The following is a 20,174-nucleotide window of genomic DNA, read 5'->3' as shown; positions in this document are numbered from 1 at the left end:
AATGAACCGGAAATCTATTATATTCAGGAAATGGGCAAGTGGTTATATCCGAAAATCACAGGATGCTGTCTTCGTTATCAGATCGAGATTATAATGCATCATTTTTTGATTGACTGACACCTAAAAATAGAGAAGACAGAGTATGTGGAGAAGACTGATTCAGTTAAGTGAACTGTTTGTTTCTATTTTTATTTAACATGAATTAACTGAATTCTTGAGGATTAGCCGTGATATGGTCAATCAAAGTTGGTTTAAAAAGTGAAAACTCATACTATAAACTGAGGAATTATCTCAAAAATAAAAATTATTTATCAGTAATAACACTAATAATACAACTTTAGAGAAGAAAAATTTACATGGAAAATGTGCACGTTGCAATTTTTTTCAAATACTGCTTGAACTTTACCTTCAACTCTGATGATGTAATAACAATGATAAGAGTTTTTGAAGATTCTTTACAGATTTGTGCACTTACAATGCGTTTTCTTACATAACGTTTAAACCTTTTACTTGTAAAATGAAAAAACGGCTCATGTGCATCCATCGAAAGATTTAATTCAGTGAATGTTAACACAATTCATTTTTCTCTTCACTTTCATTCTCTTTTATATTGTTTGTTATAAATATTAATAACAATAATGATCAATATTGGGAACAGTACCATCAAGCAACAGGTTTGTTGAAGTATGCAAATTTCTGGTTATAATCAAATAACGTGGAATCTTTCTGAATAAAATTATCGGTTTATTATAAACGCAAATTCCCGCAATATTTGCTTTGCAAAATTAGATATTAGGAAAAACAATCGTTACGTTTTGTAAACATTTTGCTTTTATCATGAATTTCTGTGAAATATTTTTACTGCGTTTAAAAATTAAATGGCAGTGAAAACGGAATTACTCTCACTGCTTATATTAACTGTAATTCTGTTTAGATTAGATTAATTATTATTGTTTACTGGATTAATTTTAATTCCATTAAATTTTATCAAGCAGCAATATAAAGAATACAAAGAAATTACTTATCTCAATTTGTACCATAGAAAATTTCATATAGGTACATATAAATGATAGTTCAAACATAATTAACAAGTTTTTTTATCTACAACTTTTTGTATTAGTATTAACTTAATCATTCTCGTACAAAAAGTCAATATTTATCCACCTGTTATGTTATCGTCACAAAAGAAAATTTATCACCAAATTAGCGGACAAGTTAGAACAATACGAATCGGTTTGCAGAAATTTTATTATGATTTCCTTTCTGTAAATAAATCCAAAAATCTCCAACCAAATAACTTCCATATTATAAACGAACTACTGTAATCATTTAAACAAAAACTGAAGGTTGGTTAAAAAAAATGTCACGACCTTGCACCATTGACAAATTCACAGATAGGAACACGCCGGTAAAAAAATAATAAGCGTGTCCGCGCATTTTTTGTCAAAACAATAATTTTGTGTCACCTCCTATCAGTGGGAAATTCCAAACTAATGCATTATCATATCAAGTTATGAGTTTGAAGAACTCTCGAATCATCGAGAGACCTCTTCGCGGAATCATGTATCGTTCAAAAATCCCAACCGCTCCAGAGTACCACTTCTTCCACGAGCAGGTAGAGAAATCTCAAAAGAGCGGAAATCACTGAGGCTTTTTCCGTACCACTCGTACCAGCTAAACGCCCCACTCTACTTTCAGGATCTCCCCAGCAAAGTAGATAGTTTATGTTATGTTTTTGAATTGTTCAACAACCATCAGACAATGTTTATTATCAGTTTGGTGAATGTGTGTGCGAAGAGATAAACGGGATTGTATACCACGATATCACACAAAACACGTCATTAATTAGAGTATTTTGTTCAGTGACGGTCTGTGAATTATTCTAGGAGGAACACTATGGATCTGCTTGAAGAAAGTAACACGGCGTGGATAGACGGTGAGTGCTTTGAGTGTTCTAGCCATATAATTATAGAATTTAAGAGAATTAATGAGAGGCAGAGATCATTTTTCCACGAATCACTAGTTATCAGATTTCTTGAGTGATACCTGTTATCAGTGGCGTGAATCATTGGAGTAAAACAGATTGAAATTTTTGGGTTCAACTCAATGGCCCACTTTCTTTTTCATTGTTTGCTTATTCTAAAAGGAGATTAAGATAAAAAAATTAGAATATAATTGCGTCACAGCTCCTTGGACAATGCTTAGAGAATTTCACAGTAAAATTAATTTATTATTGTCTTGGTTTATCATCACGTCCTTCTTGAGTTATGCTCGTGGAATACGCAATGAAGTAGACAAAAAAGTAGGACGAAACTTAATATTCATCCGATGATTCCGGTTTTGTACGTAATCAGCGATTAATGATGGGTTTTGTAAAAAGGAAGCGGTAATTTCGTTAACTATTGTGTTGAAAATCCAGCACTAATTGGCACTAGTTTCGCGAGTTGTTGCCTAAAGTTTGCCAGTTTGGATAAAAATTTACCGTTTGCTTTTCTTAAATGTTTAGGCACTGTATTCATCATAAGAGTTTACCTTCTATTTTTTAAAAGTTTTGCGATAATTTAAAATTTAATATAAAAGCAACACTTGTCCGTTATCTATTCCTAGACATCAACAGTTGCTATTTTTACGATCATTTTTTTACAATGAACTGTTATTAGAGATCACCAAAGTCAATTGGATGTGCTAATGATATTTCAAGTGAGGTCATGTTTGATTTAACATTAAACCAAAAGTTGCTTAACCTTTTATGGCACAATTAACATCATTTCAAGGAGGATTTTGCAGATTATTTAGGACATTTTTAACTCCGCAAAACAATTCATAAATGGGAAGACAATATAGTTTAATGCATTTAGCCAATGAAAAGTTACGTAGGAGATTAGCGCTTGAGTTGGGTTGTCTTATGCGTTTTTTGTTGCAAAAACTATTTTGATAAAGGCGAGGCGAGCCAATGAAATAATTCTTTTTTGGATTTTAATCCGAATTCACTCCTCTTCTCCATTTAGTGGGTGGATCCAACTATAAAATACCACTGCGATCCGATTTCTAGGAATTTAAGACCGTTACAAATTAAATCAACGATTTCAGGGAAATTATAGATTAATCCAGTGATTTAAATTTCCTGATCGATTATGCAAATCATATTCAAACGTTCTTTGTAAAACTCCGGGAAATAAAACTGTAAGACAGTCGATGAATTCTTGAAATGATGGTTACGGAAGTGAATGTCGGGGTCAAGCAGTTATTGGGTTTGTTTTCGGTTAGAATTTCACGCCTTCAGTTAGATAATTCATGATATCAAGACACACAGTTATGTAAAGAGACCAAACCGAAAATTTTGAAAGTGTGTTTACTTTATGATGTAAGGAAATATCAGGGATTTGATATCCGCGCAAAACAATCATTGCAGTATCAAATTAAATTAAACCTAATTGCAGTCATTAAAATTAAATGACAAATCCCAGAAGTTCGCTTGCGTTTGTTCCAGTGAAACCGGAACCATTTACGACTATCACTATTAACTAAAATGATTTTGTGGAATACAATCATTGGATTATCTAGTATTTGGTTTGAAGATAATCAATTAATTACTACGTTTAATGTCCAGTTTATCCTCGACACGTGTCTGATTGTTTTTATTGATGGAACTGCGAACAATAACAATAAGCGAGTAAAAATATTTTCAATTCAAACAACGGGATTCCTTGAGATACGTTCGTTCGCGAAAAACTATTGAGAGCGTGGAATTTATTTCGAAAATAACGCTCGCTTCGCTCGCATTTTTTTACCTGATTTTCAACAACGATATTTATCCTTGTTTAGTTGTTATCATTTCTGCTTCAAGCCTTTAGAAAAGATCATTTTCTGCTATAAACTTTGCAAAAAGTACCATCGCCACTCTACGTTTACTGTTAAACCCGTAATAAACCACTTCAAAGACCTTGATTCGTCCACATTCTTTCTATTCTGATGATTCCTGCACTCTGGAAATTGCTGTTTATTACATAATAATTGCCGTTCCGAGTTCCGCCTCCATAAACCAACAAAAAACCCCACATTAAGTCATTAATTCTGTTCCAGAAAATTCTAGTCAGTCTACTCTCTCTCCAGACATCGACGAGCCAACGAATGGAATAGCGACTGTGATAATTTTCGTGGTATCGGCAATACTTACGATAACTCTCTTGTTTGGAGTTGCGATTTTCATAGACTGTCGACAAGAGTGAGTATTTTTTAACTACCTCACTAAAAACATAATCCAAACTAAAAAGTTATCTTGATTCTAATCAGAATTATTTTAGGAAACTAGTCAAATTGGAGCAACAAAGAAAACCACGGCGAGTCCTCCGACTTAAAGTGCCGAAACTGGGAGCTGGCCGCGCTGTGAGAGAAGACGAAGAAACTTTTGCTGATAAAATGCAAGAACCTGAGCCGTCCTCGTCGAATGTGATAGTTTAAACTTTAAACAACACGTATTTTAATTATTTTTAGGTATTTATACTGAAAGACTGAAAATAAAACGTATTCTCCTGTTTATTTATTTACATATTAGAATCTTCCTAAGACCATTGCCAGTAGAGCCATCCTTACATACATCCCGCATTCGGCTTGTCTGAAATACGCAGCTCGTGGATCCGTATCAAACTCGGGACTTATTTCAAAGACCCTCGGTAGAGGATGGAGCACTACCATCTTTCTTTTAGCCCTCGTCATAAGTTGAGGGGTCACAACAAAGTGTCCACAAGCCTACAAAACCATGTTCACTTAAAATCTCAATTAGTTAACTCACCTTCTGGTACTCCTCCTCCGAAGAAAATCTCTCGCGTTGTATTCTTGTCATGTACAAAACATCAGTGTCTGGTAGGGCTTCCTCCAAAGAACTAAACTCGTTCTGAGGGATCCCTTTGGAAGCCACAAAACTCGTGATGTGGCTTGGCATCTTCAAATTTGCAGGGCTCACATATCTCAACTGCACGTTGTACAGTGTTAACAATCTTGCCAAGGAGTGTACGGTACGACCGTTCTTCAGATCACCAACCAGAGTGATGGTCATACCGTTAACCGTACCGATTTCTTCACGGATGGTGAAGATGTCGAGGAGTGCTTGGCTCGGGTGTTCTCCAATGCCATCTCCTGCGTTTATTAAAGGTTTCCGGCAGTGATGAGAAGCCCGCTATAGGAAAAATGTCAATAAACCCAACAAACTAAAATTAAAACTTACAAGAACAGACCCGGGCGTCGGATGCCGCAGAACGACAACATCGGCGTATCCAGCCATTACCGCCACTGAATCCTCCAAAGTCTCTCCTTTCTTCACCGAAGAGCTCGTCTCGTCCATATAAATGACTCCTCCGCCCAATCTTTGCATGGCCGCGGCGAAACTGCAGCTAGTTCTCGTGCTGACTTCGTAGAAAATCGACGCCATGACTTTTCCTCTCAAAATGTGGTCAACTGGGCGATCTTTGCTCACGTTAACACGGAAGCTCTGCGCGAGGTTGAAAATATCATTCAATTCGTCTTTAGTGAACATGTCAACGGACAGAATGTGCTTGTTGACGAGACGTGTCGAGTGATCCAAACTCGATATGCTGTCATTTCTGATTCTTCCTCCAATGATTGGAGGAGTTGGCGAGGTGACATTTAGTCGGTTATCAAAGTGGAGGTCACTAGAGAAGTGGACTTTTCCTCCCGCGAGCAAGTTCTTGAAGATCTCGTTAGTTTGGCCGTCGTTGTACTCGATTTTGTCTGCGTAACCGTTGGTGATGGTCGGAGCTGGAGTTACATCGTGGAACGTCTTCTTTATTTCCCAGTTGCGCACGTTTTGACCGAAACCTGGTTGTACTAAAATCTGGCCGTCGACGTAAGCTACTTCACCGCGAAGAACAACTCGATGAACTGCTCCTTTCACTGTTTTACCAGCGAAGGGAGTCCAGCGCGCTTTACTGTAAGCCGTATTCTCCGGAATCACCCATTCTTCGTCCAAATCAACTTCAACATAAGTGTTGGGTTGGTCCGGTAAATTGAAGATCTTCTTCGGATTCCGATAGAACTTCGTAACAATGTCGTCTATAGTGAGTCTCTTCTCATTGACCGCGTTCAACAGGAGTGGTAAGATGGTCTCCAACCCAGGAAAACCTGGAGGAGGATTCGTTCCGGTCTTCTCTTCAAGAGTATGAGGAGCATGGTCGGTGGCGAAACAATCAATAACGTGTAAGTTGTCCCAGAGCGCCTTCTGATCTTCTTCGCTCATGAGCATTGGTCTAACTTGACTTTTACACATTCCCAAAGTCTTGATGTCTTTCGTGGACAAGAAGAGATGATGAGGACACACCTCGCAGGTTATATTCAGGCCTTTTTCTTTAGCCGCTTTGATGATCAGAATTTCTTCTTTCCGAGCAACGTGACAGATATGAACTGGACGATTCTGCAAGCTCGCCATTAGAATTATAGCAGCAGTAGTCTGTCCTTCTGCATGGACACAAAGAGGAGCTTTCTTTGGCCAACTCGCCAAGTGTTTACTCCAAACGTTAAGATCGTTTAGACGCAACGTTGTGAAAGTTTCGTTTAAGTACATCTTTAACCCAGCAACCTCCGGAGCGAGTTCAGGAATCTTGGAGTAGTTATCTGAAGAGGCTCCCATGAAGATGGCATAGTCGCACCGTGCTCTCTTCGCGGCTAAACCCTTAACTAGTGTCAACGACTCTTGGTCGATCACAGCAGGATTTGTATTGGGCATGGCACAGATCAAAGTGACTCCTCCAGCTAATGCTGCGGCCGTACAAGAAGAGTAATCTTCTTTGTGAGTTGCTCCAGGCTCTCTCACATGTACATGAGCGTCGATCAGACCAGGAAGCTTCACCAGACGCCGTGAAGATATACAATCAGTGTGTGTTTTCATCGATGGGGCTTTTCCAATCAGTCTTAGCGCCTCCACCAGAAGCTTTGTGCATTTAACATCAGTAACCAAGGGAATAGAATAGTCAATCGCTAAACGTCTAGTTCTGTATCCGTGTGTCATGAAAGACGACACTCTTCTTGCCCCTCCGTTTCGCATCGGAAGATTAATTACCAAATCAAATTTTTTAGTCGATAAAAAGTCAGCCAAATGTGTCAATTCTCCTTGACTAGTTATCGCGTCGATATTTTCAAATGTCCATTGAACGGATTCCACCTAAATCGATAAATTTTTAAATCAAGTTAATCTAATCTATCACGTTCATACTTAAGATAAATGTTCGTGATTGTAAGGTACATAGTTGAACGAAAGGTGCTACTAATATGAGTGATCGTGTCTAAGATGGGAAATTGTCTTTCGCAAGATACCAAAGTTGAGAATACTCGGGTGTCCAACAGACGAAGCCATTTAGACCTGGATTTAATGATGAGGACCGAAAACGATGGAGGTGACATGTCGCAAATGAAATACGACGATGTGGAAGTGGCCAAATTAAAGAAAGAACTGTTGGAGTCGCCGCAGATTTTTGTGCTCAATAATTTGTTGATGTCAGTGATGTTTTTTGAAAATTTTGAGAAGTAAGTCGCCATTTATTTTATAGCTATTTATTTGAGAAGGATATTAAGTAATTCATAATGAACGAGGACGTTACTTGTTAACGTCCGAGTTTTTTATGAATTACTTAATATCCGTAGTAAATACAAAGCTTTATCGAAACATGGACGAAGGTGGCAATGTTACCACTCAACAGTTCTGCAAATTTCCAATTTTTGACGGAAGTTTTATACGCGATGAAACAGCGAGAAAAGCATTTTCCAAGATATTTTATGTTAGAATTAATATAAATAAATGCAGATTTTCAGAATGTCTTTAATTTTGGTCTTTGGAGTTGCTTTCGTTTGCATAAAAACGTTGAATATTATGGATTAATGGCAACTGTGCTATTATGAGATGGTAACTATGCTATTATGAAACAGTAACTATGTTATTATGAATTATTTGTATCATCACTATTATGATGTACTTTACACGTAAGCATACAAAGGTATTAGATACATCTTAATCATCATGTTTCGATAAAGATTATTTAAATCGTTTTGGAAGTGAAAAATTCATTTCATTTAATAATGCAACCGAGAAAATGTAGTTGAAAATCTGTTTTTCCTTTAATTCAAATTCAACAATCTGTTTCTTAAAATTTGATTTTTAAAATTTGATTGGACAAAATTTTGTCGGGTTTTCCATTTTTAGTTTTTCAGGTAATTTTTTTATCTAATCGCTTAATTATTATTTACTTTTGAATTGTATAAGTACTTTTGCTGATAAATAATTATATTGCATTTTTAAAGTGTTTTCACTTGACGTAATATCAAAAAAAGTCAGAACTCAATTTCAGACAGAAATTTCTCTGTAATAAAATAATTAAGACAACAATAAATCTCTGGTACAAAAAACGAATCAAAAAAAAATTAGTTTGTTCATATCTCAACAATGTTTTGATTTTAATGAAACTATCAAGGAATCTCTCTGGAGAAATACATAAATCTGTATATCAAAAATAACTGAAATTTCTGGAAAAAATTTCTTCCTCAAGCATGTTTTTTCATTATTGAATCAGCATTTAAAACTTTATCTGCAATCAATTCAATTTAAATGCATACTTAAACCTAAGAGTACAGATTAAATCTACTTGGTGTGATTTTAAATCGATTAAAAATCGAAGTGCTGCACCTAAAATTTACTTAAGTAAAGCTCAAAAAATAAGTAAAAAATTGATAAAAACACGTGATTTAGAGCATAACAGGGCAAGATAAGAAAATATGCAAGAAATCACCACTTAAACTTGAGAAATGCTTGCATTTTTATCTTTTCTGTGCCTGCTTAAAATAACATGATTTTTATCTCAGACAATGTACAGTGAATTATTTTTACAATATTTTTCTGCTACTTAAACTTTGTTAATAGCTGACACTTAAAAGAGTTCTGTGAAACTAAAACTCAATCAAATTAAATCTCGCTTGCGTAATCAAAGCCATTCCACATTCCTCGACGTGATAATTACATTTCCGCCATAACTTATCGCTAAATCTTAGGGAAAAAATCCGCCTCCAATACTCCAGTAGAACAACCCTCGAAAGAGAACTAAACCCGACTCTCCTCCGGGATGAAACTATAGAATGTGTCATCCCCGACGTGATTTTCGAGAAAGTGAGCAGAAATGTGAAGTTTCAACGAGTTCATGGAGGCAATAAAAACAAGATAGAGCCTTTGGTCCCGAGAAGATTCTACGTGGTCAATGATAACATTGAAGTGATAGAGTCGAAACACACACCTCAATATAGTGCCATTGATAAACCAAGCTACCAAGTTTTTGTTCAAAATTTGGAAGATCATCAAGGTTTGTTAACTGATAAGACAATCTAAAGAATTTACAATGATTTTTCAAGGTTTCGTCAAATTGAGATGTGCGCCTAGTCAGCCGAGAAAGATCGCACAACCTGATCAGAAGCCTGAGAGCGCTGAACCTAAACCTGGACCGTCGACTGAACCAGATGATGAAATTTATGAGTACACCACCTTTGCGAGTGTTAATACTCCGAAACCCATCAACATTACGAGTTGCGAAAGAAGAGATACTTTACCCAAAACGTGTTTTGCTGTTCGCAAAGTTAAAAAATACGACGAGACAGAGGATGATTCCGATGAAGAAGAGTACGAAGAAATGGAAGAGCCTCCGGTTATAAAAGAGTTGTTTGAAACTCTAACTTATATCTCGTCGAGCGGGTTCATGAAACATTTTCAAAATGCCGTTTTCCCAAATTCTTTAGCGCAAGCTCTAGGATTTGATAACGCTGAAATCAACTTAGCTAAAGCTATCCCGGGGAAGATTTTCTGTAACCTCCAAGATATTGATGAAGATTTTAGTTTGCTACCTTGTGAAATTATCCCGTCTGTTGCTATTCAATGGCCTATTGAACTAACTTTTGAATTCCATGACAGAGCTGAGAGACCCACGATGTGGGGGAAGTTCGGGGAAGAATACCGATGGCCTAAGAGTAATATGATCAACGACATACGCTCCCTGAATTGTGTTCTTGTTCCCAGAGGGTACATACCGAAGAGGGGTGAAAACGAGGATAATGAAATCGAGTGGGAAGTTGGTTTTCCTAAAGCTCAAAGATATTTGGACACTCATATGAGTCACACTCAGATGCGAGCCTTCCTCTTCCTTCTAACAGTATACAAATCGTACATAGAACCTGTGGTTAAGAAGTACGACGGTTTACTAGTCGACCATATAAGAACCCACATGTACTGGGAATGCGAGTCCAACCCCAGAGACTGGCCGGAGCATAGATTAGGCAGTAAATTAATCCTCGTCATAAAAAGCTTCATGCAGAAGTTAGCAACCGGAAACATGTCCGACTTCTTCATCAAACGCAAAAATGTGTTTCTTAACGTCCCGAACAAGCACTTAACACACGCGCAAAGAGTTTTCCACAATGTGTTAGAATCACCAGCGATTTATTTCATCGGTGCTCTAAGAAACCTGCGATATACTAGTCATAAGTTCTACCCACAAATCGATCTCAAAGAACTCTACGGCATCCTTACCGCGACATCTAACCAGTTGATCAACCCCAGAATCCTCGAGATGCGACCACCAAACATCAACCCAAAGAACAGACGGCCTAAAGTCGATGGCGACACAAACTACAAAAAGGAAATTCGATGGAAGGCGAAGCAGGAAAAAATCAACCGGGAAAAATTCATCCAAAAGAAATTAGATGAAGAGCACCGCGAAGAGAATCTCAAAGTAGAAAGACGAGGATCCAATGATTCCATTGATTATGAGGTGAGTTGCAAAGAAAGATGATTTGAGTCTAATTTTTGATTTTTGTTTACAGTGGCAATATGAGAAGAAGTTCGATATGTTCAAAACCCGAGCCCTTTTGATGTTCTTCATTAAACATTTCCTCGAAATGGCCAAAAGGAGTAGAAGACTAGCGACACAGCGACAGGCTTTGTTTTTTTTGAAGCAAGCAACTTATCTAACTAAGATTTTGGAGGACTTTGGTTTGGAAGCCGATGCCAGAGAATTAAATGAAAGCATCAGAAAAGAGGAGGATACTTCTAAGAAATTATCAGTGACGGAGACCTACGAAATACCACCTTCAACTCCTAAACGAAACTCTGCACAGTTCAACTGGGAGTTAACCCAACAAGTCAAAGGTAACAACATCAATCTTAATAAACTGAACAATGCGTTCCACAACACGGCGGTTCCGTTCAACAAAGTGAAGAAACAAACCAACGTAAAGAAGCAAGCTAGTATTTTAAGGAATAGTAACTACCAGGACGATCGCAGAAAATCTAGCGATAGAAAAAGTATAAATTTTTCGGACACCATCGAATCACGCTAAGAAAGCACAACTCAGTGTCGATATAGTTGACAGTCTGGCCTGTCTTTCTCTGTATTCTAGTCTGTAATTTTAGGATTACCTGAACACCATGTTCGTTGTAAAAGTCGGCGGTACCCAAACTCGCGAACAGCTTGTAGCCTAGTTTCTGTAACACTCTCATGCTAGGAAGCAGCTCCATTTTATGCTGTAAATAAAAAGTCAGTACCCATTATTTGAGTTTTATTGTAATCACCTTGAAACTGCCGATCGACAAAAGAATTGATTTCTCTGGAATACAGAAGCCGGTACTCATCATAGCCTTCAAGTACGCTTCAAATCTGTTATCACCAAAACAGGCGACTTCACCTGTGGATGCCATCTCAACGCCCAACATGAAATCAGCGCCGGCTAAGCGCGAAAACGAAAATTGCGGGACTTTAACGCCGACTTTCCCACAACCGGGGAGAACATCCACCGGTTGCACAATCTCTCCGACTATTACTCTCGTGGCCATGGCGACAAAGTCATGATCCAACGTCTTGGAGACGAAAGGGAAAGATCGGGAGACTCGGACATTACATTCGATGACTTTCAAGTCGTTGTCCTGGAAATAAAGTCAAAATGGAAACAACTAAAACACGTTCTTACCTTCGCAATTAGTTGCATGTTGAAAGGACCGGTCACCTCCAAAGACGCCGCTATGGCCTTACAAATCTGTTTGATCTTCATCAGAGTCTCGCTGTTGATATCTTGAGGCGGTGTGACTAAGGTGGCGTCTCCAGAGTGGACTCCAGCATTCTCGACGTGTTCGGATACCGCCATGCAGAGAATCACACCATCGCAGGCTACGGCGTCCACGTCGATTTCTTTAGATTCAAGAATGAACTTCGAGATGACCACGGGGTGTTCTTTGCTCACGTCGCTGGCGGCATTTAGGTACGTCTCAAGGTCTTGGTTTGAATGAGCGACGTTCATTGCGGCGCCACTCAAAACGTACGATGGTCGCACCAAGCAGGGATATCCGACTTCTTCACAGAACGCAATAGCTGATTTAAGATTAGTTAGTTCTTTCCATCGCGGCTGCATTATGCCAATCCTGTCCAACATGCGAGAGAACTTGAAGCGGTTCTCTGCGCCATCGATGGAGTCTGGTGATGTCCCCAAAATCCTTGCTTGTTGTCTATGTAAATCTATCGCAATGTTATTGGGGAGTTGCCCCCCCATTGATAGTATAATCCCCACAGGATCTTCAATGTTGTAAATATCCATCACGACCTCGAAGGATATTTCTTCAAAGTACAACCGATCCGACATGTCATAGTCGGTACTGACAGTCTCAGGATTGTAATTGACCATTATTGTTTTTCTTCCAAGTCTTCGGAGCTCTCTTAAGCACCCAACAGCGCACCAATCAAACTCCACAGAACTTCCAATTCGGTAAACTCCAGACCCGATAACCATAGTGTGTTTTTCTTCAAATGTCAGATCATGCGAAGACGCGTTGTATGTTAAGTAGAGATAGTTCGTAGTAGCAGGCCACTCAGCAGCGACTGTATCAATCTGCTTGACAAACGGTTTAATCCCGTATTCTCCTCGTTGTCTCCTGATGGCCAACTCCGTGCTTTTAACAGCAGAAGCGATCTGCTTGTCCGAAAACCCGATCTGCTTCGCTTTCAATAAAATGTCGTGAGAAAGATGTGACTGGTCTATGGTTTCCAGCAACGTCGAACAATCTATTATCTTCTTCATTTTCTCCAAGAACCAACGATCGATTTTTGTCAACTCGTACAGTTTGTCGACGGAGTAACCTTTCTTGAGAGCGGCGGCAACGACAAACATTCTCTTATCAGTCGGTTCTTTCAACTCTTCGTCGTTGACTTCTTTGAGATAAGGGTCGAAGCCAATTACGTTTTCATCAACCATGCGAAGAGCTTTTTGGAATGCTTCTTCGAATTTTCTTCCGATGGCCATCACCTCACCTACGCTCTTCATCGAGCTGCCGATTTTAGTGCTGACGCGAGAAAACTTGTGGAGGTCCCATCGAGGAATCTTCACCACGCAGTAGTCTAAACTGGGTTCAAAGCAAGCGGTGGTGACACCAGTCACAGAGTTGTTTATATTAGGAAGAGGGACTCCGAGGGCTAGTTTTGCGGCGATGTAAGCAAGCGGATAACCTGTGGCTTTGCTTGCAAGAGCGGAGCTGCGAGACAAACGAGCGTTGACTTCAATGATGTAATACTGTTCAGAGTAGGGATTGAGAGCGTACTGAATATTGCACTCTCCAACAACTCCAAAGTTGCGAATCACTTTAATAGCGGTGGTTCTTAACATGTTGTACTCCTTATTTGAGAGGGTTTGACTGGGGGCTACCACTATCGACTCTCCGGTGTGAATCCCCAAAGGATCAACATTCTCCATGTTACAAACTGTGATGCAGTTATCGAAAGCGTCTCTCACCACTTCATACTCAACTTCTTTCCATCCCTTCAAAGATTTGTCGATGATCAACTGACTCGAATGTGCCAGCGCTTGCATGGCCAAAGTCTTCAGTTCTTCTTTCGTGTTGGCAAAACCAGATCCCAAGCCTCCTAATGAAAAAGCAGCTCTTGCCATCACAGGATACCCCAATTGTTCGGCCGCCTCCAACGCCTCCTCCACTGAATGCGCAGCCATGCTTGGAGCAACCTTCTCACCAATAGCAGCAATTCTTTCACTAAAAATTTTGCGATCTTCGGTGTCAATAATCGCCTGAATGGGCGTCCCGAGAATCTTGATGTTGTACTTTTTGAAAATACCCGCTCTTTCAAGTTCAACGCCACAGTTGAGCCCAGTTTGCCCTCCGAATGTTAGAAGAACACCTCCAGGACGTTCCACGCGGATGACTTGTTCAACATATCCGGGGACCAACGGAAGGAAGTACACTTTATCGGCTAAACCTTTGGAGGTTTGCACTGTGGCAATGTTGGGGTTTATCAAAACCGTTTGAATATTCTCTTCGCGAAGCGCTTTGATCGCTTGGGAACCCGAGTAGTCAAACTCCCCAGCTTGACCGATGGAGAGGCCGCCAGAGCCGATGATCAGAACTTTTTTGGGGCGTTCTGGAAGAAGTGGTGGCGGTTCATACGTTAGTTTCTGAGTTAGAAGAGCCTTGGCGGAGACGTTGTTGGTGCGCACCAACTCCAGAAAAACATCGAAAAGACACTCGAGATCTTGAGGACCTGCGGTGTGCTCCGGATGGAACTGCACACTGAAGTATGGCAGAGACGAGTGAATTATTCCTTCGTTGGTTTTGTCGTTGGCGTTGGTGAACAAAACTTCCCAGTCTTTCGGTAGGGTGTCTGTATTTATCGCAAATCCGTGGTTTTGAGACGTCATGTAGCAGCGATTGGTACCATGATGGATACACGGCTGGTTGTGACCACGGTTACCATACCTAAAAAAATGATAAAACAAGTGGTAATTAAAAACGCCGAACTTACTTCATTTTGAAGCTCTGACAGCCTATTGCCACGGAGAGGAGCTGATGCCCTAAACAAATACCAAAAATCGGCTTGATAACGGGACCTTTAATGACTTCTCTCAGGTTCTGAATGGTAGTTTTACACATCGCCGGGTCTCCAGGACCATTACTGAGGAACAAACCATCGTAGTCTTTTATGTTAAGTTTGTGGTCCCATGGGACTAAATCAACACGGGCGCCTCTGTTGATAAGACACCGAATTTGGTTGTATTTCAAGCCGCAGTCAATCGTGCAAATCCTGGGGGTGCCGCTCGGATTGAACGTTACCACTTTCTAAAATAATTCACTGCAATTTTGTTAAGTAAGAAAACTGAGTTACCGTCACAGAAACTTCTTGGACCAAATTCCTAGTGTTAGGATCCACAATTTTAATATTGTCGGTAGTTATAGGGAGACTATAAACAATTCTCCCGAGAATCGTCCCTTTTTCCCTGATTTTTTTCGTGAGCTGTCTGGTATCTATCCCTTGAATTCCAGGAATGTTTTCGGTTTTCATCCATTCGGAGAGATTTCGAACGCTGCGCCAGTGACTCGGACTGTCGCAGTGTTCCCCGACGACGAGACCAGCAGCCCAAATACGATGAGATTCAAAGAAACTGGAAGTGAACAGTAGATCGTGGTTTCGAGGGTAGTTTCAACTTACTAGGGCAAACCATTTTGGTCTTTGACTGGTTCCGGGACGCCGTAGTTTCCAATCAGAGGGTAAGTTAAGACTAAGATTTGGGAGTGGTAGCTGGGGTCGGTTAAAGATTCGGGGTAGCCGACCATTCCAGTCTGGAAGACTGATATTTCGGTCAAAAAAAGGTACAATTAATTTAAATCGCAATGAGAAGAAACAACATATCTTGTTTAACCACGGAAGATTCAATATGGTGTAAGAATATTATTTTGGAACTGTTGTCATTGCCCTAATATTGTCATATTTCCAAACTTTGGAGTGTTATTCTGGTATAAATCAATATCCAAGTGCTCTTATTTGAATAAAAAATTAGCTCCACATGCAAAAAGCAAAAGTTACTGCGAAGCCGTCCTTGAAAAATAGCCTCCACTAGATGACAATGAATTTATTGTATTAACCTTAGACCAATTAAGCAGTTTAAATAGTTATGCTTTGTGAAATTACAAGAATGCGATCTCAGTAAATAAATAGATATTATGTGTATTAATAAATTGATATTTAGTCTAATTCAAATTACATATTTAAATTTTAGAGTCCAATAACAATTAAAATGAAGTAGCGAAGCAGTACAATAGTTCGCCTTTGAATCAAGAGTCGAAAGACCAATTAAAAAGTGTGAAAAATAAACAATTAGCTGCAGATTCAGCGCCGCGCCGGTATTTTATTTTGTTTTCCTCGAATTACCGCCAAGTGACGACTTGTAAAACACCACTTAAGAGATTAGACATGGACAGTCTATAAAAATATACCAAACATGCAAGTTAACATGATACGCCATCAAAGCAATGTCTTCAGTTAAAAAGGACATTTTAACTTGAAGTAGTCTAAACATTTCTCTGATTTTACTACTAGAACTGATAACCCACGAGTTATTGGTTGCCAATACTTAAAAGTAATATTACTATACATCCTAAAAACATCACCAACCACGTGTTTCTTGTTTCTTACCAACTTCTCCATCGATCTGGTTTCGAGCCCCAAAGGACTCTCCTGGTAAAATGGTACCATCTTCAAGAAGTAAAAAACAGGTTTGCTTATCTACACTTTCCGGCATTTTTCTTCACCATGCGGTGTTTAAGCGGAAGAAACTATTGAAGCCGACGGTACTGAGTCGGTAATATTTTTTCTATTCCTATTGGTTTAGTATAAGTAATGACAAATTCAAGAATGTAGTACTTACGTTAAAAAAATAGAGAGCGTTGCGAGGAGTTGTGTATTTTCGCTTTACTGCAATGATTGAATTGAATTGAGATTTTACTAACCGGTTCCCTCACCATGCTGCGGGTCGGGATTTGATAATGGCTTTGAAGATTTTAGTGTCAACAAAAGCGAGGAGTTGAATGCCGGAGAATGGGATGAATGCTAATGGTCGGTCTTAATTATTTGCTTGTCTTCAGAGAAGTACCAATAAAACGAACTTTATTCTGTTTGTTTTATTAAGTTATCTCTAGAACGAGGCGCCATTGCCGTTGAATACGGTTTGCCTCAATTCTAAGAACGCTACAGGTGTAAAAGTACGAAGAATTTGAGAAACGATTGCAATTCTATTGCAATTCTTTTCAAAACAAGTTGTCAATTTGGAAAAAATCGGGTAAAATATGCATAACTGATGTAAGGGATTCCTTTTTTTGCAGGCCCGTATCCCGAATTCATTTTTCTTTAGAGTAACTATTTAGAAAAAAAAATAAGTTTGCGAAATCTCGGGAAAAAATCATAAATTATCTTCTTGAAGTGTTAACTTTCACTGAATACCAGAAAAAGCATGTTTTTTGAACCAACCGATGTCCGCAGATTGGCAAATACTGAATAAATAAATAATATGCGACCCTGCGAAAAAAGGACTGCTTTGATTTTAAATTAATTAAAAAATTAATTTTTAGGGCTATTTATATTCGCATTTGTAAATATTTACACATAAAATAAACCAATAAAAGGACCAGATAAAATAATTACTTCAATCACTCACCCTGTATAGAGAGGGTTTAATTAAAAGTCAACAAACATCAAAAAAGAATTCACTGCTCTGAACAGCTTTCACATCAAAATAAAAAATTTCGTTGTTTTATGAGGCGATAATATTCCCTTTACGCAGTAAATGCACCCACACAAGCATAATATTGACATGTAAAGGAAATAAAATATATTCTAGCTAAAATAAAAAACAGATTTGTTACGATCGTGCGAATGCTTATAGTCACATCATTTTACCAAAACAGTTATGACCTTTTTAGTAGCCATTTATTTCGGTTTTTGGTGTAAATATGAGTCCGTTCGGTCTGAGATTTATCACAACACTAAAAGTGCGCAGATGATAAAACTGGACCACGTTCAAATTCAAATTTAAGGGATGGTCGCATTCCAGGGACTTATCGAGTTTATGTCAAAATTTAATAGGAAAAAAGGGATTAATTTGAATTTTCCTGATCTCTGGAATGATCATGAGCAATGATTCCAGCTTAAAATTAAAATTAGGGCAATTAAGATTATATTAAAAGTATTGGAATCACTGGCATGTGACAATTTGCTTTGAATTTAATGTCACTCAATCTCAAAAGTAATTTTTTTCTTTATTCATTCATATTCTGTAGATTTAATAAATTCAATAAAGTCCAAAACGCTTTTAGTATCGTCTTATCAATGGTAAAACTGTTTAACTTGACATGGTCGAACTACTATAGTTTCTATCTTAACCTTGAGTCCAATAATTAAGTCATGGAAGCGACTCTTTTTAAAAATCCACTCTAAACAAGCTCGTAAAAACAAAAAAAATCCAATAATTTGTGGTCAAACTGATGATAAATGTATTCAACACCTAAACTAGCCTGAGAAGGTGGGAGACTCCAATAGGTGGTTTGCCTACGTATTTGTTGACTCAAGTTAATAATACATTAAACATGTTATCTTAACCTATTATCAAAGGTTACTCATTGTGAAAATTGAAGTGAACTAAACGGCAAATACACAAAAATCAAAATAATTTAATTTTGCAGGTAATAATAGTATTGAACTGCTAACCATATTAAGTCATATTTCTCTTTTCGATAGTACAGTACGCTTAAGTACACGTGAGATTATAATAATTGTCTACTCTAATTTTGCAGACGCTGTCAGTCATCACCTTTGATGATATCCAACAGTTTTACAACCCAAAACTAGTCCAACTTTGACGCAAACAATGCGCGTGTAAAATGGGCTGCCGGTTTTTAATTCATTCCCTCTTCAAACTGTAACTGATAACAGTTATCATAGAAATAGAGCAATGGTTAAGGATAGACTTAACGAACTTAAACAGGTGAAACCACATTGTTTTTTTCCCACATTATAACAGTCTCTTCATTTGTAGTTTAAGGAAAAAAATGGTAAAACTCAAAGCACGAGTGTGGAGATAGAAAACGTAAGTAGCCGAAATTAAATTACCAACTCGTTTCTACGTTATCACCTTTTGTAAATAGAACGCCCAAGATGATGACAGTGAAAATAAAAATCTGCGCCACACGTTCCAAAGAGCCGAAGTTATCGGACAATGGATAGAACAACTGGAACGGAACAATCAAGACATTCGCGTGTATCTTCGGCGAATTGAAGATTTGAAATTTAACCAGAAAGATGTTGAAGAAAAGTTGAAGTCGTTCTTTCAGAACAACACGAGTTTAGCGCAGCAACTTGCACCGAAATTGAAGGAACTCGAAAATGAGTTGAAGGAACTAAAAGCCGAGTCTGCTCAAAAGAGGATAAAGACGATACAATACACAACTTCGAAAAAGCGATTCGAAAAGGCGTTCGTTGAGAATAGTCAACTCTTGGAGAACTACAAGTCGCTCCAAAAGCAGGTTATTCGTTCCCAGTTGGTGGCGAAAGGCTACTTTAAAGTAACCGAGGATGAATTAACGTCGCTTTTAGAGGATGGTACCGACATCCAAGTGTTTACAGAGAATGTGAGTTAGTTTTGGTTGACTACAGATCTGATTGATAAATTTAGATTTTAGCAGAGACTGCTGAAGCTAAGAGAGTTCTTGCCAACGTCGAAGAGAGACACCAACAGTTGGTGCAGATCGAGCGGATGTTAACAGAAGTGCGCGATTTGTTCGTGCAAATGTCCATTTTGATAGACAGTCAAGTAAAAAAGACACTTTGCCTTTCTAATTACTAACAGTTCGTTTTAGCAAGAACTCATCGATAGGATAGAATACCAAGCACAAGCAGCGCAAGATTATGTGGGTGCTGGAGCTGTTGACTTGAATGCCGCCAAGAAAAACAAGAAGAAGGCTTTGAAGGTAATGAAGTCTAACAATAAGTGGTGGTAATTAATTTTTTTGCAGACAAAAATTTGGATTATCGTGGCGGTTATATTGTTACTGGTGATCATACTGATAATAGTTTTTCACTAAGACTTGCATTTCCAGCCCTATAAATTGTACGAATGTAATTCTAGAACCAATTTTGTTACCTGCCTAATAATAAAAGTCGACTTTGGAAGGCATGATTTTGTATGCAACCCTAGAAATATAACTGAACCTTCTGTTACATAGTCTCCAGCATTATAAGAACTTTTCCACACTCAACTTCTGAGTCTACTTTTCTTAATGTCTTCAGATTTATCGTTAGCACAATGAT

General features: G+C 38.4%; 4 protein-coding genes across 5 annotated transcripts; 3 read left to right on the top strand and 1 right to left on the bottom strand.

Annotated features, from left to right (window-relative positions):
- The first annotated feature begins 1,732 nt into the window (after nucleotides 1–1,732).
- LOC148168232 (uncharacterized) lies at nucleotides 1,733–4,539 on the top strand. The gene is made up of 3 exons (XM_088046636.1): nucleotides 1,733–1,936; nucleotides 4,084–4,225; nucleotides 4,305–4,539. Exons 1-3 carry the CDS (start codon nucleotides 1,897–1,899, stop codon nucleotides 4,459–4,461), a joined length of 339 nt encoding a protein of 112 aa, XP_087902762.1. The 5' UTR covers nucleotides 1,733–1,896; the 3' UTR covers nucleotides 4,462–4,539.
- On the bottom strand, nucleotides 4,519–17,312 carry r (carbamoyl-phosphate synthetase 2, aspartate transcarbamylase, and dihydroorotase rudimentary). Its single transcript, XM_088046632.1, has 11 exons — nucleotides 16,741–17,312; nucleotides 16,509–16,692; nucleotides 15,525–15,663; nucleotides 15,201–15,477; nucleotides 14,841–15,154; nucleotides 12,010–14,794; nucleotides 11,615–11,965; nucleotides 11,462–11,566; nucleotides 5,225–7,174; nucleotides 4,793–5,176; nucleotides 4,519–4,749 (listed from the first exon to the last, which is right to left on the bottom strand). The coding sequence occupies exons 2-11, from the start codon at nucleotides 16,612–16,614 to the stop codon at nucleotides 4,552–4,554; spliced, it is 6,609 nt and encodes a 2,202-aa protein (XP_087902758.1). The 5' UTR covers nucleotides 16,615–16,692; nucleotides 16,741–17,312; the 3' UTR covers nucleotides 4,519–4,551.
- Nucleotides 7,232–11,591, top strand: LOC148168231 (uncharacterized). The gene is made up of 4 exons (XM_088046633.1): nucleotides 7,232–7,536; nucleotides 9,052–9,356; nucleotides 9,406–10,814; nucleotides 10,867–11,591. The coding sequence occupies exons 1-4, from the start codon at nucleotides 7,301–7,303 to the stop codon at nucleotides 11,380–11,382; spliced, it is 2,466 nt and encodes an 821-aa protein (XP_087902759.1). The 5' UTR covers nucleotides 7,232–7,300; the 3' UTR covers nucleotides 11,383–11,591.
- Nucleotides 15,430–19,967, top strand: LOC148168229 (syntaxin-1A homolog). Of its 2 annotated transcripts, none has more exons than XM_088046635.1 (7): nucleotides 15,430–15,583; nucleotides 18,662–18,852; nucleotides 18,904–18,954; nucleotides 19,013–19,495; nucleotides 19,540–19,677; nucleotides 19,724–19,834; nucleotides 19,880–19,967. In XM_088046635.1, exons 2-7 carry the CDS (start codon nucleotides 18,820–18,822, stop codon nucleotides 19,946–19,948), a joined length of 885 nt encoding a protein of 294 aa, XP_087902761.1. In that variant the 5' UTR covers nucleotides 15,430–15,583; nucleotides 18,662–18,819; the 3' UTR covers nucleotides 19,949–19,967. The 2 variants fall into 2 exon arrangements, with proteins under 2 accessions (XP_087902761.1, XP_087902760.1); XM_088046634.1 differs by lacking the exon at nucleotides 15,430–15,583 and adding an exon at nucleotides 18,404–18,550.
- Nucleotides 19,968–20,174: the final 207 nt, after the last annotated feature.

The sequence above is a fragment of the Gnatocerus cornutus genome, chromosome 9 (genome assembly GCF_029298725.1).
Source record: "Gnatocerus cornutus isolate USDA-ARS CGAHR chromosome 9, icGnaCorn1.1, whole genome shotgun sequence".
Lineage (NCBI taxonomy): Eukaryota > Metazoa > Arthropoda > Insecta > Coleoptera > Tenebrionidae > Gnatocerus > Gnatocerus cornutus.
The sequence above is the reverse complement of the archived record's forward strand: the minus strand, read 5'-3'. Positions and strand labels throughout refer to the sequence as shown.